The 24,184-nt window shown below is 43.5% G+C and overlaps 1 protein-coding gene across 1 annotated transcript in view; it reads right to left on the bottom strand.

Moving 5' to 3' along the window:
• GLP2R (glucagon like peptide 2 receptor) overlaps positions 1 to 22,222 on the bottom strand; it is a 134,674-nt gene extending 112,452 nt beyond the window's left edge. Inside the window, exons 1-2 of the mRNA XM_030534870.1 lie at positions 22,167 to 22,222; positions 10,889 to 11,058 (exon numbers count right to left, since the gene is read on the bottom strand). Of these exons, the coding sequence (XP_030390730.1) occupies positions 10,889 to 11,058; positions 22,167 to 22,222 (226 nt within the window). The remainder of the gene's footprint in view (positions 1 to 10,888; positions 11,059 to 22,166) is intronic.
• Positions 22,223 to 24,184: the final 1,962 nt, after the last annotated feature.

Genomic DNA, 24,184 nt, shown 5'->3' with positions numbered 1-24,184 from the left:
TTTTAGGAAGATCTGCTTTAGCCAAACACAAGCTATTGGGCTCAATATTATGAAATTCCCTGGCGTGTGCTCAACAGAAGGTGAGACTAAATCAGTGGTTTTCAAACTGCAGGTCGTGACCTAGTCCTGGGTCATGGAATGTAAGGTACTGGGTCGCGGTGTCTCTGGTCAGCACTGCCAACTTGGCCGTTAAAAGTCCCATCAGCGGTGCTGCCCGGTTAAGGCAGGCTAGTCCCTACCTGTTCTGACACCATGCTGTGCCCTGGATGTGGCCAGCAGTTGGTCCAGATTCTAGGCGAAGGGGCCATGGGGCTATGCGAGCTGCCCCTGCCCTGAGCACTGGCCAATGGGAGGTGGGGGGAGGGGGAGGTGCCTACTGGCAAGAACCATAAGGAACTCTGCGCAGCATGGTCCATGGTGCCATGACATGTAGGAAGCCTGCCTAAGCACTAACATTGCACCGATGACCAGAAGTCACCCGAGGTACGCCTGCACCATAACCCTGCACTCCAATCCCCTGCTCCAGTCCTGACCCCCCCCGGCAAACCCAGAGTCCCTTCCTGCACCCCAAACTCCTCATCCCTGGCCCCACCCCAAAGCCTGCACCCCCAGCCCAGAGCCCTGACCCTCTCCCACACCCCAACCCTCTGCCTCAGCCCTGAGCCCCTCTCACACCCCAAACTCCTCATGCCCAACTCTGCTGGGTTATAGGCAACAACAATTTTCTTCAACTGAATAGCCAGAAAAAAAGTTTGAAAACCACTGGACTAAATGATCCAATGCTCTCTCCTGGCCTTAAAATCTATTAATTACATGTCTCTGAGCACCGTGTAACTATGGAGATCTGTTATCTCTATTACTGGGCGTGTGGTATCTATGAAGCCTAGCATTTTTGTCCATTGTTTGGACAACTGGCAGCAGTTACTATGCACCTGGTAATCATGGACCTGTTCTTTCTGTCTGTGACCATCCAATAAGCTCATCACAGCAATGTCTGTCAGGTAACTGGCATTGGATGGGTCTTGTTATATTGGTCTTTGGTATGATTAGTGTAGGTGTAGATTCCATCCAATGCTTGTCAGGAAAAGTGTGGCAAGAAACACCGAATCACCAAAAGTCTCCTGCTGCAGGAAAAGTGATATCTGGACATCTGCACTGGGGTATACATAGGGGCAAAAGTTCATAACATGATTTTCAAGGGGTAGTTGCCAAATTATAATGGGGTTCTAGCAGCCATTGGGTCCATAGCCCTTAAAGGGGGACAGAACCATCCTGATGGACTTTACTGATCATAGCACTTTATAAACAAATGAAATAACTGTGATAATTTTTGGCCCAGTGAGGTAGGCATTGTTGTCCTCTGGGGAAACTGGCTGTGATAGGCACTAGCCTTCCTTGGAAATGATGCCTACAGTTCTTCCCTGATGTCTCTAGCATGCATGACGAATGTGAATGATAAGTTATTTCTGGTCAGAGGTCTGCTGCCCTCTGCCGGTCAGCTGTATGGGCCAATGGAGAGGGTGTACAAGATCCTGGGCACATATGAAAGGTCAAGGATAATATATCCCAAAAAGGGTAAGTGACTTCCTGTGATGGGGTGTCCACCCCACACAGGAATGTAAGGGATTAAGGTGGCCAGGTAGGCCTATTAACTCCACAGGAAGAGGAGCCAGGGAGCAGGGAACTAGTTGATTGCAAACAGGCTCAACAGTACGGGAACAGGTGGGACCTGTATAAAGCCAGATAGCTGGCAACAGACAGGGGCCTCTGGGAAAGGGCAGTCACTCCCTGGGAATAAGGAGTTGGTTTGGAGCTGGTACTCTCAGAGAATGCGGGGGTGGGGGGAGCAGGAAGAGTAGGAGGCAGTCCAGAGAAGGAGCAGTGAGGGCTGAGAGGTTAGAGCCCAGAACTGCTGAGCTGAGGGTCCCTGAACTGGAACCCAGAGTAGACGGAGGGCCAAGGTCACCTTACTGGCCACTGGAGAAATGGCACAAGCTGGACAGCACTGGAGAAGACTCCCTGGGACCATGCATGCCATAGAAGGATCTTGGGTCACCCTGGAAGATGGTGACCTGGCTGGAGGGCCCAGTCATGAAGAGGATGCTGTGGTTCCTGGAGTGAGGTGGGTCCACAGGGTGAGAGGAAGACAGGAAAGGTACCACCTGAAATGCTCCTGACAAGGACTTTTGTGCACAGATGGCACTGTTACCCACATTACAAATTGCGCTAGGATCGCCCCCAGATACAAGGAGCCTGGCTTCATAGGGCAGTCCAGCCTCAGGAAACCCATAGTGATAAGTTTTCAAGTCTAATGATTGGTTTGCATTGGTTTCCATTTTTAAGGCTGTCTCTACAACGGAAAGTGGTGAAGATTCACATTTTTTTTTAATGAAAATAAAAGGTGTGTTTAGTTCCCCAACCCAGTGGGTGCTTGGAGGTATCAGGGACTATGGCTTTCTGGTTCCCAAAGACTGGCTGTGCTGTGATCTAGCCTAGTTCTGCCTCATTAAAGTTCCAGGGACATAATCCAACAAGACATTTTAGAAGTCACATTGTTAATGTATTTCTTTGTGAACTACTTCAATGATTCGTGGCACTTTATAGACTAACTCACTTCATCGGATGCACGCCGACAAAGCGGGTATTCACCCATGAAAGCTCATGCTCCAATACATCTGTTAGTCTATAAGGTGCCACAGGACTTTTTGCTGTTTTTACAGATCCAAACTAACACAGCTAACCTTCTGATACTTCAGTGATACATTATTGTATAGGGGTTCTCTGTGTTCCAAGAAAAGACACAGATCTATCTATGGCTACCTCTGTTCTTGGAGCTAAGGTGAGATTCCCATCTCACAAAGACCTACTCACACTAGCTCTCATTAAGCCAGCACACTAAAGATAGTAATATAGTCACGGTGGCATGGGCAGTGGTGGCATGGGCTAGCAGCCAAGTTCATACCTGGGGGGTTCAGGAGGATGGCTAGCCCGTGCTGCTGCTGCCTGTGCTACCATGGCTACATTACTATTTTTAGTATACTAGCTCAATGTGACCTTGCATAAGTATATCCATGTGAGCTGGGAATCCCACCCCTAGCTGGTAGGGTAGATGTACCCTCTCCATATTCATCAAAACTCAAACACAGTGTTTCAAAGTCCAGCTAAGTTTAGTAGATGACAATGTCACATTGTTTACAAAGCATAATCACGTAGAGTGTATCTACACTGGGGAGTTTAATTCAAAGCTTTTTGATGTGCATCAGATAACTTGCATTACGTAAGTCATATCAACAGCATGCACACAGAATGCCTGTTCTATTTTCAGTTCACATCGTATGAACACATGGTGCAAGTTTGCTGCGAATTGAGGGTGTAGCATTCTTGGGGGTATCCCAGGGTCCTTTGCTTTATCACTGAGCCGCGTGCATCCAGGGATTGTTTTTGCTGTGAAATGTGGGAAACCAAGCTCCTGCTCCCTGCTTCTGTGGGGGCCAGTGAAAATATACAGAGCTTCCGTGGGCTATATTACAGCACTCAGAGCTGGATGAATTCAGCATTGGACTTTACCCATTACACTAACAAGCTGATGATGCAGGAGCAGAAGAATATTTTATGGCAGCAGCAACTCTGGCAGCAGGAGTACAATCTGCAGTGATGGCAGCTGGTTGACACAGAATAATGGGAGAATCTGAGCTGTTGGAATGAGAAGACCAGGTCCTGGATCACCTACAAAGGGTTCAGCACCATTTCTAGGCTGAAGAAACCACCATGAATTGGTGGGAGAGGCTCATTCTGTAGACCTGGGATGACCAGCTCTTCAGTGACAAGAGAACTTCAGGATGGGGAAGGTTATCTTTTTTTTATATCTGTGCGGAACTGGCCCTGGAACTGCAGTGGCAGTGTACCAACGTGTGGTGCCCCATATCCATGGAGCAGTAGTGTTGCCATTGCCATCTGGGGGCTGGCCACCCCAGAATGTTACTGGTTTGTGGCCAACCAATTCAGTGTGGGGAGATAAACTATTGGGGCCATTCTCATACATGTCTGCTATCCCACTGATGAGGTGCTGTCTAACCAGATAATGCAGATGGGTAATGCTCAGGAAATTATTGATGAGTTTGCATACACTGGGTATCCAACCTGGTTTTGGTGTAACTGATGAACCCATGTGCCTAACATTTGCCTGCCCTCACCCCAGTTGAGCACAGAATTTGTAAACAGAAAGGGGTTTTTGTCCATAGTGCTCCAAGGAACGGTGGACCACCATGGCAGTTTTACAGACATAAATGCAGCAGCATCTGGTATAATCCACCATGCTAGAACCTTTCAGAACTCTCTAGTATTTAAATAAAATGGAGAAAGACTGTTTACTCCCTGAAGCACTGGGGGCATTAATGGTGTGGAGGCTGGTCTGGTTATTCTGGGAGATCCAACTTATGGCCTGGTGCCCTAGCTAATGAAGCTATACATGAGCTGCTGGGATAGGAGCAATATTTTAATTATTGCTTTATAGCTGCACAATGAAAGGCAGATGGCACTGTTTGTGGAATAGGTTGGAAACTGCAGAAAAAAATGTTCCAATATTATAGGTGGATGTTGTGTTTTGCTCAATATTTGTGAGAGCAAGGGGCAAAGTCCTGACAATGGTTGGGAGTCTGAGGTGCAGGGACTTGCTCGGAAGTTCAAACAGCCTGCAAGAAGCATAAACAGCCATGGGAATGCTGTCAGGGATGCCTACTGTTTGCATTTTGAGTGCCTGCCATGCCTGAAAAAGTTACCCTGTGTGTGGGGTGAACTGGGATGCAGACATTTTGAGCACTGAGGGATTGCATGTGGGTGGTTGAAATTTACTGTTCCCTACATGCTCTCGTAAAACTCTATGAATTATTTTAGCATATTTAAAGGATTCTCTGTGCTAACTGCAATGATGACCCATAATGGATGTACTGTAAATGGTTTTAATATGAAACAATGAAAAATACAAAAATGTTAATCAAAGCAATGGAAAAATAATGTCTGTTTGGAAATACATTTAGAAAACCAGTCTTTTAAAGTAATCAACTATACACAAACCTTAAATTACTGCAACAGTGCACATAAAACTTAGAATGCAACAGTAAGAACATTCCAAGTGCAACAGAATGAGGAGAGGGGGAGCAGTTACAGGTGAGTATAGGCCTCGCCTCTGACTCTTCTTATCTGCATGGGTTCTGGGACTGAGTGCCTCAGCTCAAAATTCTGAGGGGCTCTGCAGGACTGAAAAGAGCTGGACTTGCAGTCAGAGACGCTGATTTCCTGAGTTCCCGGGGAGGGGCTCGACCCCCACCCCACCCCAGGCACTGCCCTTGATTCTCCCTTCCCCCTCACTCCCACCCCACCCCGCCTTTTCCTGCCCCCACCCCACCTCCTCCCTGCCTCTTCCTGCTCCCACTCCTTCTCAGTGCCTTCTCCACACCACTGAACTGCTGAGGGGGAGGGGGAGGATCTGATCTGTGGGGCTGTGGGTGGGTGCTGAGCACCCACTATCGGCACCTATGTCAAGTCCAAATGTTCTCGATGCCCAGAGGTGGGATCTGAGAGATGAATGGGACCCGCGGGGAGCATTGCACTTGGGGTGCAGAGGTTAGGAATTGCTGCTGGTGCCAGTAGCCACCATTATCCACAGACTGAAGGATGTCTGGGTCCCAAATTATGGGACTGCAGGGCCTGCTGGCCTAGAAGTAGCAAGATTATCAGAAGGGCATTCTGGATAGCATCCACGAGTTGCCGCTATATCTCCATCCTTTTCCATGCTCTCCTTCACCTTGGTGATACTATCCTTGACCACAGCAACACTTTCCCTTGGCCATTGACATGATCTCCTGGAAGATCAACTTCGCCCTCCTTCTGGATCCTCATGTGCAAGCTTCACTCTCAAACAGCCTGGTTCGACTCTGTGACTCAGACATGTAAACATCTCATCCCAACTCTTCCTTTTTCTTTCCCTCAGGTTGTTAGCAGTTCAAAGAGGCCCTGTCCTTGAATGTCTTGCTGTTTCAGGGTGCTGTGGCTATGGAAGTGAACAAAACAACAAAAAAGTTGGTTGTTGTTCATATTCAGACAAGGCATGATAGCTTTTTTAGTCAATATGTGTGACTGTTCCTCCCTGAGATTCTTCCCATTCTTATGGGAAACTCAGAGATGGTAGGTAGGTATGGACCGTGGTGAGTGCCTTTGGATTTCAGTCTACTGTATCTGCTTTCATGATTTTGGGGTGAGGAAGTTGGTTGGTGCTATGTCTTGATCTTGATTAAATTACACTGAGGTGGAGGACTTGTCTTATTCAAAAAAGACAAAGAATAGACTGGTGAAATATGCTGTGAAGTTGTTCTCCACTATGGCCCCTCAGAAGCATTGGAGTAGTGGAAAGGGCTTGCAAGCCCTACGAGAGGACATGGGCATGGGGTTATTCCCTATAATTTGCAAAACAAACAAACAAAAACCCAAGTAATTTCTCAGTCTTAATTTCTGCTATATCTCCCTTGGAGAAAGTGAAGATAAAAATAGATAGGACCCTGCAATGATGGTCAGCTATATGCATTTTTCAAGGCATTTGCACTTCAGTGGGGAGTAAGTATTGTTTGCAGGGCTGCCCAGAGTGGGGGGAAATTGGGACAATTTGCCCCAGGCCCCACGAGCTTTGGCGCGGCGGCAGTCCGGGTCTTTGGCAACATTTCGGCGGTGGGGGGGCCCTTTAGTGCTGCCGAAGACGAGGAGCGACTGAAGGGCCCCCTGCCGCTGAAATGCCACCAAAGATCCAGACCGCTGCCGGGTGAATACAAGTGCTGCAGTTCCCCTGCTTTTCCCCAGGCCTCCTGAATCCTGTGGGCAGCCATGATTGTTTGTGCCTTGCCTGGGCCTGCAATGTGCATTTATATTTCATATAAATTACAAAAACTAACCAGATTTCTTGTCCTATAAGCACTATCTCAATAAATTATTAAATGTACAAATAAATGCTTTTGCTATTTGAATCTGGTGTGGGAGAAGGAATGAAGTACAGACTGTGACTGCGCCATGCTGGCAAACGCCATTTGGAAGCAGCACAAGGTGAAGGGTGAGTGAAAGACATGGACTTCTAGCTTACATCCACCAATAAATAACACATTGTAAAGATAGGTACTTACATGCTGACGTTCCCTCCAGATGATCTGACTCTTTGGTCCCTCCTTGGTTTTGGGCTAGGAATCCGGCTCAGCTGATGTAGGGTGGGAATGAGGGTCCTTTGTAGCAGAGCAAGACTGGGACTGGCTTTCCAGCTGGTTGTCCTGACCCACAGAGAGATCCTAGCTCTCAGGGGCAGCTCCTATCCAGTATTCTTCTGCTCATCCTCCCATGGGTTGAGCTGGTCATGCTTGGTAGGGGGAGGTGCAGGCAGCAGGTTCAGAGTAATGCCTGGGACAGGTTGTACTGTGATTGGGTAGAATGCTATATAATTCTTCAAAAATGGACAGGTCACACGTCCCCTGCCAGATTGTCTCTTTTCATCCTTCATTTCAGTGTGCATTCTCCTGAGATGTTTGTTCTTTATCTGGCACTGGCTGGTGTCCTGGCTGTGACCCTTTGTGGACATCTGCTTTACAATGTGCGAAAAAAGGTCCTATTCCTGTGCCTTCCCACAAGAGATTCCTGAACCAATGCCTCTCCCCATATGGCAGTGAGATGAAGTATCTCAGCACCACTCCAAGTAGGGATGTGAGGCATGTTATGGGGCTTCTGGGATGCTATTGTGGGTGCATCACCAGAATAATGATACAATGGGATTGAGGGGCAATATCTGGCTCTGTGCCACTTTTTATAAGGAGAAGTATTATCCTGAAATGGACCCCCCATGGAGGGAGTGCACACAATGGACAAGTCAGTAATAGTCGAACTGTAAAGCACTGTGGGATAGCCATTGAAAACATGAAAAAAGTGGTGCACAGCAATCATATGCACACATACAACACAAATGAACTATTTCAATTTGAACCAAACCTAATCCACTTTGCAAGAGGACTTCAGCATTCCAGACAAATGCAGTTAGTGTGCAGTGATAAGTTGCAATGTTAGCAGAGTCTGAATGAGCTCGAGTCACAAGTCACTTTGTTATTGGGGCAGGGGTACTAAAGGGTTATTATCCTTGTTGTGTGAATCAAGAGCAGCAGAACTGCGCATGGCATACTCAGATGGAGGGACTCATGCTCAACTAAACTGCACTTGCTAGGCAGGTGATGTGGGTGCCAAAACCCAGTGGAGTTGAGAGAGGATGGGGACAGGTACTTGTACCTGGTGGTGTGGGCCCTGCCTAAGGATCCGAGGCACCATTCGACCCTGCATCTCTCCACAGTGTAATAACAGAGCTGATTAAGACTCAACTGGGAGTCTTGTTACATACCACAGAGCTGAAATCACTGATAACCAGGTATAAGCATTTGGCCTGCTTTGGAATGGTGTCTCTGATTCACGAGATTGCCCAGTCCACACTAGTAGTGAGGCTCCACCACTAACAGCTGAAATCACTGAAAGCTGTGTTAAGTGGTGGAACCTTGAAACATTTCAAAGGAGTCAGAGCGAAGTGGCTGGAGGAATGGACTAGTGCTGGCAGGCAGAATGGAGCTGGAAGCAGGGTGGCCAGTAGAACAGCTGGTGGAGCGGTGAGTGGCCAGCAGGACAGAGTGGGTAGCTGCTGACAGACCAGCTGATGCCAAAGCAAGCGCCTGGATAGCAGAACAAGCAAGGTGCCCCAATTCCTCACTAGGGTGGGAGGTGAGCTCACCCAGATGCACCTCTAAACTCTGGGTCTTCATTGATCAAGGACGATAGTTGTGAAAGAGTTGTGGCAGACGGAACAAGAGAATGGTACATTAAAGAACTTTTGGTTGCTGAACTTAGAAACCTGAGGTAAAAGAATGTGCCCAACATACTCTCTGGAGGGTCTTTTGCTCTTGGTTTTATGTTTATGAATCCTGCTTGTGGCGTTTTCCCAAAGGAATGCTGGGTTACTTCTCTCCTTTTCTCTCTCCTGTGTGCTTGCAAGAGGGGGAGTATTGCCTCTTGGAGGTCACCGGGGGTGGTATGTAATTGTCCCAGGTTACTGGTTGGGGGGCTCAAGCCGTTTTTGTGTTGTATTGTTAAAAAGGAACACTAGATGTTGAACCCGGCCGTTGTTGCTGCCAACTCCAGCTGGCAGAAGAGTTACATATGCAAATTGTTTTCAAACTAGATGAATGTCGTTTGATCCAGTTTGAAACCTTGTGTGTAGACAATCTCTTAAAACAAAGCAAGATAATTGAGCCAGGTATGTCATAAATCTTACAGGGCTACATAAACATAAACATACTGGGTGAAAATTCTGGCCCTGCTTGAAGTAAATAGAAGTTTTGTCATTCACTTCAGTGGGCCAGGTTTCCATCAGTTAATCTTTCCAAGTACAAATAAAAGCATGTTTCATTATGATACCCTCATTTTAATTCTTAACAAAAACAATGCATATCTAAAAATCCATGAGGTCTTGATTTCAGAGTCCTAACATTTTCTTATGTGATACTGTTGAGGGAAATACGTCACATAAATGTGTACTTATAATAGTTTTTTTCCCCAGTAAACTGTCTATGAAAACTTTTAAGTTTAACCAGGAAAACATATAATATTGACTAAATATAAATATATGTTTGTGCATCTGTTTTGGAAGCTGATCATTATGTGTTTTTGTATACATATTTAATGTTTTTGTTTCTGTTTTGAAATTATTGATGGAAATAGTTACTTTGAGTGAGAGCTAAGGTTGTGTTACAATGAACTCTGCACTCCTTTATATTGAATAAGAATAAATGTTTTTGTCTTTTGTGGACACTGTAAGATTAATACTTAGTTTTAGGGTGATCAGACATCCTGCTTTGGCCAGGACAGTTCCTTTTTAAAGCCTTGTCTTGGCTGTCCTGACTTTTTTGCCAAAAGTGGTCATTCGTCAACTTGATCAGGTGGCAAGAGCAAATGGGACAAGTGCCCACCTTTGTCAAAAAGTGGGGTGCAGAGGAACATGTGTGGGGGGGGTGAGCAGTGATGTCAGCTATGCATGGGGGGGGGCAGGCAGGGCTTGAGTGAGCAGTGACGCTAACCTCACATGTTGTGAGGGGGGAAGGAGAGTGCTCCAACCAGTGGCTCAGGCCAGCCCCACTTGAGGGGGAAGGTCCTCAGGCGAGTGACTCGGGCCAGCCCCATGTGTGGGGGTTGGCAGGAGAGGACATGGGTTAGTCCCACACAATGTCCGATTTTCCCTTTGGGAAATATGGTCACCCTCCTTAGTTTATTATTAATAGTAGTACTAGTAGCATGCAGAGATCCCACTGTGCTAGGAATCTGTACAAAGAGACATTCTCAGCCCCAAAGACCTGAATCTCTACTCATTGTATTTGGTGGAAAATCTCCTACTGACTTAAATGGGATCAGGCTCAAGACTTACATAGACAAGAAACAGAAGGATGAAGGTGGAGGGATATAATACAGAGTGATCAGTGACGGGTAGCAAACCTTATTAGTTCAGTGGGTTCTAACTGCTTTCCTTAACTAGGGTCATTTATAAATCCCAATTGCTGGAAATTCATCTTGCTCTACAGTTGTCTAGCATCTGTCTGGGATTGTGAACAGTTTGCGGCATTTCAATTTTACTTATTTTTTTGGCTAAGCAAAAGGTCTTAAACATAACTTGATGGCATTCCTCTGTCTATTTATAGTAGGCCTTTCTGGCCTTACATCTTGAAATCCATGGATAAAAATATACCTCTGCAATACTGTTCAATACATTTCTATTTACTCATTTAATATGGATATTCTGAAGAGTTACTCCAGTTTTAGTCAGGTTTCTTACCAGTTTCTACTGCAGATTCTTGTAATTTTTTCAAGCAATCTTTTTTATAGTTAAGCCACTTTGTCGTCGTTTTCTCCAGCAGAGAGCCTAAGACCTGTACATACAGAAAATATTGCAAAGGAAGAAACTGAGTTTGAACTTCGTATTTTTCTAGGTGGGATAGTTTTCTGCTACATTAACAGTTGAAATAAGTAATATATAAAATTCAAGAGTTGTCACTTTTTCTGTGGCCAAGAAATACACTGTTCACTGTTATGTTCTCCCCCACACCACACATTTTTGTCAAACTTCCAACTGGACGCTCTGAATATATAGCCTCTACAGAGCCATGCTGTAGAAGTTGTGTGCTATGGCTCATAAATCCTGGAACATTTTCAAGCAGTTAACAATTAGATTATATGCAGAGGTGGATTAATCTTTGTTTAATATTTATGTTTTCACTGGATTATTTGATTGGTATGACTGGAAATAATTCATGGGGCTGTTTGTTTATTAGCATATTTTACATATTGTCAAGGATGCCCAGAGCATTGGCTGAGGGCTCTTTCATTGCAGTTTAATAAAATTGTGAAGAAATAAATAAGTAATACCATTTTGTTAACATCACCTTTAAAGAGGTAAATCCTCTCCCAACATATCCCTCCCAGACTCCAGACACTAAACTTTGTTTCAGCAGACCTCCCAAGCAACCCCTCAGTATCCCTGTTTCAAGTGAGGCAATTGAAAAACTAGCAAGGACTCATCTCCATTTTCATAGATTTCAAGGCCAGAAGGCAGCATTGTGATCATCTAGTCTGACCTCCTGTATAACACAGGACATAACATAAGAATGGGCATACTGGGTCAGAACAGTAATCCATTGAGCCCAATATCCTGCCTTCCAACACTGGCAGATGCCAGATATTTCAGAGAGAATGAACTGAACAGGGCAATTATCAAATGATCCATCCCCCGTCATCCACTCTCAATTTCTGGCAGGTGGAGATTTGAGAACACTCAGATGATAGGGTTGCATCCCTGACCATCTTGGCTAATAGACATTGACGGACCTATCCTCTATTAACTTATCTCATTCTTTTTTGAACCAGTTAGTTATACTTTTGGCCTTCACAAAATCCCCTGGAGATGGGATCCATAGGTCAGCTGTGCATTGTGTGGAGAAATACTTCTTTTTATTTGTTGAAAACGTACTGCCTATTAATTTAATTGGTGACCTCCTGGTTCTTGTGTTATATGAAAGCATAAACAACTGCTTATTCACTGTATCCACACCATTCATGATTTTATAGACCTCTATCATATCTCCCCTTAATTAGCTCTCCTCTAAGACGAACAGTCTCCGTCTTTTTAATATTTCCTCATATGGAAGATGTTCCATACCCTTAATGCTTTTTGTTGCCCTTTTCTCCACTTTTTCTAACTCTGATATTTTTTTTCAGATGGGGAGACCAGAACTGTATGCACTATTCAAGGTGTAGACATCTTATTATCTATCCTTTTCATCATGGTTACTAATGTTAGGTTTTTTTGACTGCTGCTGCACAGTGAATGCCTGTTTTCAGACAACTCTCCACGATGACGCCAATATTTCTTTCTTGAATTGTGACAGCTAATTTAGATGCCATCATTTTGTATAGGTAGTTGGGATTATTTTTTCCCCAGTATGCATTACTTTACACTTATCCCATTGAATTTCATCTGCCATTTTGTTACCCAGTCACCTAGTTTTCTGAGATCCCTTTGTAAGTCCAAAGCAGACTGCAAAGACTTAACTATTTTGAATAATTTTGTATCATCTTTGCCATCTCACTGTTTACCCCTTTTTCCAGATCATTTATGCATATGTTGAACAGCACTGGTTCCAGTACCTACCCTTGGAAGACCCTGCTATTTACCTCTTTTCATTGTGAAAATGGACCATTTATTCCAACCCTTTGTTTCCTATCTTTCAGCCACTCATTGATCCATGAGAGGGCCATCCCTTTTATCCAAGGACTATTTACTTTGCTTAAGAGCCTTTGGTGTGGGACCTTGTCAAAGGCTTTCGATATTTACTGGATCATCCTTGTCCATATGATTGTGAACCTTCTCAGAGAATTCTGTTAGATTGGTTTGGCATCATTTCCCTTTACAGAAGCAGTGTTGACTTTTCCCAAAAATATCATGTTAATTTATGTATGTTAATTCAGTTCTTTACTATAGTTTTGAACCAATCTGCCTGGTATTGAAGTTAGGCTGCCAGGATCGCCTCTGTAGCCTTTTTCAAAGTTAGGTATTATTACATTAGCTATCCTCCAGTCCTTGTACATAGAAGCTGATTTAAATGACACATTACATACCACAGTTAGTAGTTCTTCATTTTCATATCTGAGTTCCTTCAGAACTCTTGGGTGAATACCATCTGACCCAAGTGATTTATTAGTGTTTAATATGTCAATTTGTTCCAAAACCTCCTCTACTGACACCTCAATCTGGGATAGGTCCTCAGATTTGTCACCTAAAAAGAATGGTTTGCCTCATATCCTCTGCAGTGAAGACTGTGCAAAGAATTCATTTAACTTCTCCACAATGGCTTGGTCTTCCATTAGGGCTTCTTTAGCACCGTGAGCAATCAATGGCCTGCATCTGATGTACTTACCTTTTTTTGCTGTTAGTTTGTGTCCTTAGCTCCTTGATCTTCAAATTCTTTCTTGACCTTCTTTATTGTACTTTGACACTTGGCTTGCCAGGGTTTACGCTCCTTTCTATTTTCCTCAGTTGGATTTGACATTCAATTTCTAAAGGATTCCTTTTTACCACTAATTATGTCTTTTACTCTGTTGATTAGCCCTGATGTCATTTTTTTTTGGTCCTTTCACTTTTTTTATTTAGGGGTATACATTTAGTTTGAGCATCTATTCAGGTGTTTTAAAATAGCCATCATGAAGCTTGCAGGCATTTCACCCCCAGGACTGTTTGTATCTATATGTAACCTTTTGGGGGTTTAGAAAGAATGGCCCCTTTAAATCTTTGTCCTGAGGGAGGAAATGCTGATTGTTTCAGGCAGAGGAAGGGCTGTTCAGGGGTAGTGTGAAGAGAGGGGAAGCAATGAAATGGGTGTGTCTGGGGCTCCAGACAGAAGGGCTGCAGCAAGCAGACAGGGCTGGCTCCAGGGGTTTTGCATCCCCAAGCAGCCCCCCAAAAAACCCAAAACCCGCCGTGATCGTGATCTGCGGCAATTCAGTGGGAGGTCCTTCATTCCGAGCAGGAGTGAGGGACCCTCCACTGAATTGCCGCTGAATACCTGAAAGTGCCGTCCCGCTCCAGAGTTGCCGCCCCAAGCACCTGCTTGATATGCTGGTGCCTGGAGCGGCCCTGCAAGCAGGCCCTCACAGAGTGAAGCAGCCGAGAACCTGCCCAAAGTCCAGGAGGGACAGGGCAGCAGATCGGGGACACCTATGCAGAGATGCCTGCAAGATAGCTGATCAGTTAGGCATTTTGTGAATGTTCTGGGCAAGAGCTTGAAGGCCTCGGGTCCAGGTACATGGCTGCAGTGCATGCTCATAGTGCAGGGTTCTCATCTGCCAGGAAGGCCACCTGCTCTCATAGCATGTGGTTATTTGTGGTGTGCTGTGACAGTAGGGCCCATGGTGCTATGTTTTCATCACAGAGCTGTGCTCTTGCTTGTGCAGAGCTTGGTTCTCTGTTGCAAGCTGCAATACTTGGACTAGAAGCTGGGGAGCTCCTCCTACGACCAGTCAACCTGTTCAGGCATTTCTAATACTCTCTGGGGCATGCTGGGCAGGGAATGGCCCATTGCCTCCATGCTTTCCTAGTGTAGGCCTTCACTTTGAGTGAGGCTGGTCCAGGCAAAGTGTCAGCATCCTGTGAAGTGCAGTTGGGACCAAGGATTAGAGTCAGGTTATACCTGAGACTGAGTAGTGGAGGAACTCATCATCAGGTTCTAGGCTGGGGTTAATATCAAGGATCAGAGTTCAACACAGGTTGCAAGGTCTGAGTCAAGAAGTTATGCCAAGTAAAGCTAAGGTCTAAACCAGGAGTTCAAGAGCAGGAATGGCCATGACAGCTACAGGAGATCCACACTGTTGCCTAGATAGTTCCTGGAATGCCCCTTATATTTATATAGGGCGGGCAGCCAATCAGGAGCCATAAGGCTGCTGCCTGTCAGATCCCTTGAGGCAGGACTTCCTGTGGTCTGGGTCAGCTGTGGGGCAAGGGAAGAGGACTGTGAGTTGGTTACAGCTGCTGGTTCATGGCAGCATGGAGATGTTTGTTGCCTAGCAGCTCTGCGGGCCTGGGTTTAAGAGCCCTCTGTGCTTTACACCATTAAAACACAAACTATCAAAATATACAAAGTCAATATTCTTAAGTCAAACTCTAAGTTCTCAAGCAGCACTTTTCTTACGTTACCTATCTGCAAATTTAGATTATTCTGATGGAAATATTTTTTTCATTGGTTTTTGTGTGTACAGTAAAATCAATGTTTACTGACATTTACTGACAAAAATCTAATTCTTCCAAGCCTACTCATAATCCATGGGTCAAGGCTGGTGATACATCTAATATCAGCATGGATGTTTAATCTTCGTTTATCCACTTTGAAGAGAAGATCATCAGTCAATGCAATCAGACCAGTCTCTGTGCCAAGCCCTGGTTGGAATCCTGCCAGAGGCCAAGAAACCAGAGGCATCCAGAAACTCCAAGAACTCTTGCCATGACCTTTCTTACAATCATAACCAAAACCAAACAATTTGATACTGGTCAATTATTGTCCAGCTTGTCATCATCAAGAGAGAGTTTCTGGAAGGGAGGCTGAACACAAGCTTCCTTTAAAGCAGCAGTCCTTACAGTGAAGATGCACCTTTCAGTTTTCCAAGGAAAATCCATTTTAATTTGGCTGAGTTAAATGCTTTTGAAAAATTGCCATTTGCACATGTACAATTTACTTTGTCTGGCTTGTGAACAGTTTTGGTGAAATGCCAAAAGCTGATAGGCTGCACTGAACATGTCTGGTCTTCAGTATGCCATGGTTTCCTGGCTGAGTGCCAAGTGCTTCTCAGGGAAACCCAGGATTTGATAATCCTGATCAGAAGGTCCCATCAGCACAGCAACACCTAAATACCTTTAAAAATCTGGGCCAAAGTAAATGAGATCCAGAAGATTGTGTGAGTCCACACAAGTAGCCTCTTGGGGTCATATCTGTATCTTATCCATTAGATTCAGAGCATTCTAGAACAACATAACAGATCTATTGCCCGTCTGTAAAGTTTGTAAAACAGGAATAATAGCTGTTTAAACCTCTCTCTTAAATGGGGCTTCTCATTCATACCCATCCTAGCAAATTTTCCATGTGATTTTTAGTTCTTCAGTGTGTGCTGAGGGTAATAGCATTGTTGAATGGAAAGGAGTTTGTCAGAAAAGGTTTTAATGGGTTGTTGGTGTCATAATGGCAGTGAGTTAATGCTTAGAAACTGGTTTTGTCCGGGGTTTGAATGTTGCCTTTACATATCCTGGCTTTTTAGTGTTTCTTTCTCAGAAATACTCCTCAGCAACCATAACTCTCAATTAAGGAAAGTTTTTTTGTGTGAATTTCCTAATCCCCCAAAATTAGTGTATGCAAATAAGATTTTTAATGACCAAGGACTGGCGACTGCTTGAAGGTTTTGAGAGAGGGTCTAAAAAGAAGAGGAGGTGCAGTGGAGGTGCAGTGCTGAGCAAATAATGCTTTGACCAGTGCTCCAGCTTCATCTGTCTTGTGCTAAAAGCTGGCCAGCATGAAGAGTTTTCAGGGCTTGACAGAGGGGATTGAGCTTTCTTTTTTGGGAGCATAAAGTTTGAAATAGCTCAGAGAGGACTGTTTCCCTAGCTCCTTGTTTTCCTCAGCATTGCTCCCAGGCCAGTTTCAGGCTCATGACTGTGAGCCACCCATGCTTTAAATCCCCTGGAGTGGAAAGACTAATTATTCTTCACATGTTGGACTTCCAAGATAAGAAGAGAATATTTATAAGAGCCATGAGAAAGGAATGCTTGTTTCCAGGACAAAAAACATCTTGGCTTGTCCCTGATGTGGGCCCCAAAATGCAGGCGACCAGAAGAGATTCTTGGGACATCCATTGGTCAGTGAACTTCATCTTAAGAGGCAAGGAAATGGAGATGACGCATTCGTAGAAAAAGCGGCTCCATTTAATAGATACAAGTTTGTTTTACAATAAACAAACAGGGGTAAATGACCAAGGAAGTAAAAGGAAAGCTCTCAGAACTGCTACCTGGATCCTCTCTTAGTCCCAGCTGTCGCTGCACATGCTGAGAAAGGGGTTCTGGATGGCACCCTCCACAGGAGGGGCAGGATCTTTAAAGGTGCAAGGACACAGATTCATCACGCTTTCTGCTTCAGTTGCAAACTTTCATATATAGAGACATTGAAACAGCAGTAGCTGGTAACTGTTGACATCATAAACTTCTGTGTGATGTATGACTTAGTACTGCATGACATTCTGAGTAAAAGAGCAGCATGGTGCAAAATCAATGCAGTATATTCTAAATATATTAAACAGCCTCCTAAGCTATAGATCTCAAAAGGTAATTGTAAATCCATCCAATGAGGGGGTTTTAAATCGAGTTAACTAAGCAAATCCATCCAATGAGGGGTTTTTAAATCGAGTTCCCTAGGGATCTGCACTTGACCTAATGCTATCCAATATCTTGATCAATGATTGGAAGAAAACATAAAATCATTAGTGGTGAAGTTTGCAGATGACACAGCTTGTGGTGGAGTGGTCTATAATGATAAGCACACATCAGCTACAAAGAGTAATATGAAAGCTGGGCTCATTTGAACAATATTCATTTTAATATGACCCACTGCAAGGTCATACTCCCAGGAGCCAGGAATTCAGGTTACACCTCTGGAACAGCAATGACTCAGAAAAGGATTTAGGTGTCAGGGTGTAAACAAACTGAACACAAGTTCCCAGTGCAATGCTCTGGTTAAGAAGGCTAATTAAATTTGTGGACGTATAAGCAGGGGAATATCAAGTAGGCAGGTAGTATTATTGCTATATATGGCATTAGTGAGACCATTACTGGACCATTATTTTGAGTAAATAATATTGACAAATTGGAAATGATTGAGAAAAGAGATACAAGAAAGATTTGAGGTTTGGAAATCCCACCTTATAGTGAGAAACTGAGAAAGCTTATCCAAGAAAGGGTTGTCACAGTTCAGAGCAACTGCACCTACATTCCCCTTCTATGGTCCAGCAAGGGCATCAGCTCAAGAATCCTGGCTCCTCAGTCATCATCTCTTTTGGGTGGAGACCCCCATCTCACTCTCTCCTGATCAGGGTACTTCCAGACTGCACATCTCACTGTCTATACATGACCTCCCCAGCAATGTCAGGCTTTCTAAGCAGGCCTGTTTTACTTTTTTCTTCAGAGATGGTACACAGTGTAATTGTCACAGTTAAACCACCACACAGATCTTTCTAAGCAAGCACATATGTCTTTAAGGAGAAAAAGATCTCTCATTAGTAACTCAGTTACTCTGTTATACAATGTGTCTTTGAACTGTCATGTATCAGAGGGGTAGCCGTGTTAGTCTGGATCTGTTAAAAGCGACAAAGAGTCCTGTGGCACCTTATAGACTAACAGACGTATTGGAGCATAAACTTTCTTAGTGGAGCATAAGCATGCATCTGATGAAGTGGGTATTCACCCACGAAAGTTTATGCTCCAATACTTCTGTTAGTCTATAAAGTGCCACAGGACTCTTTCTCGTGTCTTTGAACTGTCCTCATATAACGGGATGAGCAGACAAATGGTCCCCTCCTCTGGGTGAAACTTCCAAGAGGAACTGAGTCTGTAGGTCTGGGTTTGCAATCCCTTTCTCTTAAGTACTTCCTAGGAATTCTACTTCACACGTATTGTCCAAAAAGATCAGTCATGTCTGCTACACTATACAACATTGTCTTTTGAAGCTCACAATACTTCTCATAGATTGCATTAATTCTGTCTTCCTCCTAAAGAAGTTCCAGACAATCCCACAATAATGCATAAACATTTGCATTTTTCAAACAACAAACTCCTACAATACTTAAATCTAATTCAGTAGGGTTTAACTTAATTCAGTAAGGTTTGTCCAGGATATTTCAGGAAGTTGTCGTATCTGTTACAAAAGTGAAAATGACTTGATCACAGTCCGTAAGGACAGACATGAGGAGAACATTTCTGCTAGTAGCAGGCTCTTTAATCTAATAGACAAAACCAGAACAAGATCCTGTGTCTGGAAGCTGAAGATAAATGCAGGCTAGAGATAGGGCACAAATTTTTAACAGTGAGCATAGTTAACCTTTTGAACAACTTAATTGGGACCTGGTGGATTCTTCATCGCTTGGAATCTTTACATCAAGACAATCATAAAAAAGATATGGTCTAGCTCAACCAGAAATTATAGCATTGATGTGGGAATCACTGGGTAGCTTTTACATCCCATGTTATGCAGGAGGTCAGATCATAATGATCTCTTCTGCCATTAAAATCCATGAGTGAAAGCCTGGTCCCCTTGAAGTCAATGGGAGTTTTGTCACTGGCCTTAAAGGGGCCAAAATTTCACCCTGTGAATCTTGTTAAAATGAAGGTGAAATAAAGTAATACAATTTATTTGTAATATGATACTTCATGCTGGAATATTCTTTATTTGGAATATGCTGAGAAATTGTTGGCCAGTCAGACTGAATTATCACAGGTGGTGGGCAACAAAAATGTACTATATATGCTCCGAAAAAGATCTCAAAGTTTAAATATTTACTAATATTTGTAACCATTCCCTTAATCTACCTGTCTACTGGGGGACATGGATGTGATAAATTACAATTGCCCCTTCCTCACCAAGACATGCTTCAAGCTTATTATTGTATTATAAATGAATCAAAGCTGATGTTATTACTGGGAATATGGGTGAAAAATATACAAGGGATGAAATCCTATCCCCACTGAAGTTAATGAGTTTTACCTCTGACTTCAACGGGCCCAGGATTTCATCCCATATGTCCTCATGAGTTGATATGTCTTAGAAAGTACAGTGATGATTCAGTTTTAAGTGAATCTGTGTGAAACCATTTCTGTGGTTAGAATTGTCTGAGTGAAATATGATTTTGTTCTCTCAAAAATTCAAAGCCTTAGTGATACTTATTGACTTTGTATTATTTATTTATACAAATTTTAGAAGCAAAAGTAAAACAAAACTCCATGAAACATATTCAACAAGATATGGTCTCTTCAGCAATGGTAAATCTGTCAGCTATATTCAGATAGGAGAAAATTTAACTTTCTTTTTACTCATAGTAATCTTAAATCTGTGTTTTAATTTCAGAACAGAATGAAATTTACCATTATACTTTATAAAACTATTAAAAAAAATCTGCCTAGCTCACAACAGATATAGCATTTTTTTTTAAATGAACATTTCCCTGAAGTGAATTTTATTGGCAACCCTTTAACAAGAAATCTTTCAAACTCTTCTATATTCTATATACATCAATAAACCATGGTAAAAATTAAAATGAGATTTTCACAGTATTTAGAAGAAAATGTAGTGTATTGCAGAGATGCAAAAAGCTAATGTAAATACTGTATGTATTTTTGCTGCCTTTTCTAAACAGACTACAGTTTTAAAATTGTTACTCAGATTTGGTAGTTAACACAATGTATGTTAATATTAAAACTGCCTTTATAAAGGAAATTCAAAAACAGTGTATTCAATATATAAAAACCAGCATTAAAATAGGAAAATATTAATATATGACCTGGATAAGAGCAGTCAATTGGGAAAAACATGCTAGGGCTTATAAATCAATAGCACGCTTTTTGCATTTTGAAATGCTTAACAAATTGCTAAACAAGTACCATTTATGAATATATCATGCAATTTATGAACATTAAAATGCAAGATTAAAGGACTGTCTAGGTTTTAAAATCAATCATCGATAAATAAATTTTCTTACCTGTTTTACCACAAACAGTGTCATAACAATAGAAACAGATCCAAGAGATGTTCTGAAAGAGAACCACATATTGGAGCAGAGACCAGAATATGTGGAGATACCCATAGTGGCAGACTTGGTTCAAGAATTATGTGCTGTACGATAGAGCCAATTCCCCACCCTGTTCTATGAAAAGTTTAATGCCTGCACTTTTAAAATTACAGACAATTTCACAAATGTGTCTATTTCCTGGATCTGAATTTAATCAAGCCAACAAATCTGTTGAAAGTTTTGAGACTCTGACTTCTTTTTGTTTCTCTGTGTAAAGGCAAAGGGAATTTACTCTAAACTTCACAAGCATGTCTGCTTTCTGTTGTTTGTCAGCCAATGAGAATTAGCAAAAGTATTAAACATTAAGGGCTGATCCTGTTCCCATAGAACTTGATGGGAGTTTTGCCATTTGACTTTAGTAGAAGCAGAATCCAAACCCTTATACATTCAAAAACCTCCTATGCCGTTAAAATACAAACCCTAGGTAAATACAAAGAAAAAGCTTTGCACAGAATCTCTGGTGAACCAGGACACAGATTAGATGGTGCACTGGAGGCAGCTATGCCAAGTTTATTTTGATCCTCATGGAGCACATATCACCCAAACTGCACACTGAGGGCAGGATGGTGATATGGAACATGCGTTGACGCCTCTTGCAGTTTTATTGTGAGTCTTGGGATGTCTTTCTAGAGCCCCACTGAGCAGGTGGGCATAGGGGGTGGGGGAGAGCAGGAAATGGATGGAGCTTTGGCTCCCCTCTGCAACTTACTGGTCAGTGTAGCTGAGTCAGATCAAGGAGCTGGGTTAGTAATTTCCTACTGGGACAGGCTGGCAATAAATTACTACCTCGAGGGAGGCATTGTGATCCGGATAGCTGCCTCTGAGGCCCAAGTCTCTTGGTGCCAGGGATGCTGGAACAATTTTTATGGGGTGTGGGGCCTGAGAACCACTGGACCAAACTGTAAACCTTGTTTATAATGGAAATCACTTCAAGCTGGGGGTGAGGCAGTACCCCCCGCCCCACATTCCTAGTTCCAGCACTTAGCTTAGTGCTCCTCCTGGCTAGCACAGCATGTCTCCATGTCCTGCTCAGGGCTGTGCCTAGAGTCAGGGCCTAGCCCTGAATGATGCGGGGTGCGGGGGACTCAAGCTGCTAAACCTAGTTAAGAGCTGTGTCTTTATTGCTATTCCAACCCGAGTTAGCTGTTGTAGCTGAGATCACACCTTTCTTCACAGTGTAGACATACCATGTGTCTCCTCTCTCGTACACAAAGGGAAAGTCCTCCGTGCCCATCACTGCCATCCTGCCCTTGGGGCTAGCTAACTGGCCCAGAGTCATACTGGTGATCCCCAGCCAATTTCCTCTCTTAATTGTGGAGTGACAACCTTCCCCTTCAGTAACTCCAGTCACCAGTATCCCTGTTGTCTCCATTCCTTTTCTCCCAAAGAGAGTCTGTTGGCCAGTTAGCTGATCTCCTTTCTGCATCCCAGCCCAACAAAGAAAATGATGACATTGGTGGGAATTTAGGAGGGAAATTCCCCCTTCCTGTTCCTAGCCAATCATAGCTGTTGGGAGTTGGCCTTACAGACCTTAAGTGCAAACTGTCAGGTGACTGTTAGAGTGGGTTGCTCCTTCTTTTGCTAGCTGAGCAAGTGCTGCTACCCTGTCAGACCCAGAGACGAAATCCCCACCCCTAAGTACAATACAGGCATACCATACTAATGACAGATCCAGATACACTGTTATCACTTATTAAAGAGAACCTTCATATCTGCCATGTTACCCTCTGCCCTTTACACCACAATGTACAGGGATGCTCAGAGCAGAGACTGGAAGTTCTCACATGGACTCACTTGCCCCAGAACTTGTGAGTCTGAAGCTGGGACCTGATTATCCTAGGGACTGAAATGAACAGTGATCCCTCATTCCCTAGTATATCAGCCCCCAGGGCTGTCTACTGGGGTTTCCCTCCTGCTAGAGTGGTGAGCAAGCACCTCCTTGGTAGCCTGGGTGGTCAGGACAGGCCTGACCCCCTGCAGAGTGGGTCTTTACTCAAGCAGTAATTCCTTGGCCATGGTTACCCATTCTCTCCCCCCCCCCCACGCTCCTGAGTCCTGGCAATCTTTCTCTTTTGTCTGTCCCCTCTCCTACTCCATGTGCATATGAGGAAACCATTTTCCTCCTCCACAGATGGTTTCCTGTCTTTGTCCCACTTCTTGATGAGTTGAAAGTTGGGGTCTACTGAAGTGATACTCCATGTTCCACCGGAGGAGGGGAAATGGACCATTGTATCTGTAACTGTAGTAGGATGTTGTCCTCTATTTGGAGCAGCCACTAGAAGGGGGATGAATCACACACTTTTCCAGGGAGTTTCACAGCTCTTTGCTGACAAGAGAGGAGTGATGAGACTTGGGACTCCTCTGTTCAATGTTAGGTTCTCTAAAGGAGTGTGTTGTAGTAGTCACAGACTTTTCTGTCCCCATGCTTCCATCCCTCTTGGATCTTGTCCATCCCACCTCAGTCCCTGTCTTTCTCTCCCTCTCCTCCTATCTTCACTCTTTCCTAACTCTTGTCCCCTTCCCCCATGGCAATGTTTCAGGGGCGCCATTTCAGATTTTGGGTTATTTGGGGGGCAACTTTAACTGTGATTCCAGAGGCTACTTGGACACCTGAAAACTCTGTTTTTTTTCAGATAATAACTTAGATACAGTGCTCCTCTCAGATAATAATTTCTTATTCCTATATAAAGAAAGAAAATATAATAAATATTAGACCAACTCAGCTCTAATACTAACATGTTCTGACATCTTGTGTCAATCCACTTAAGGGACACTAGTTAGGTTTAAAATTTTAATTTGTGTTCTTATTTTGTTACTAATTCTTGAATACAATCGAAACAATTGTAGAAAAATCTGGATTACTGTCTGTCACTTTTTTGCAGTTCATCAATCTTGGAATAGATTATTCAACTTTTGGAAACACCCTACTAGGGCAAGTCCCCGTGAGTTTATACTGCACCTGCCTGGAGCTCTAGGTGGGGTTACCCCACTACAAGTAACAGACTAGAAACTGACTTTAAACAGAAATGAAACTGACACTGTCAAGTCACTTTCATAGTAGTGCCAACCCCAAATGTTCAAACATCATGAATCAGGCTCACCAAAAATCATGAGATTGGCTTTAAAAATAATGAGATTATATAAAACTAATAGATTTGATGTTCTTTTTATTTACATTCTGGTTTTTGAGCCTTTACAGTGCACT

This window comes from Gopherus evgoodei, chromosome 15 (genome assembly GCF_007399415.2).
Source record: "Gopherus evgoodei ecotype Sinaloan lineage chromosome 15, rGopEvg1_v1.p, whole genome shotgun sequence".
In the NCBI taxonomy this organism is placed as follows: domain Eukaryota; kingdom Metazoa; phylum Chordata; order Testudines; family Testudinidae; genus Gopherus; species Gopherus evgoodei.
This window is presented reverse-complemented; position numbering and strand designations above follow the sequence as displayed.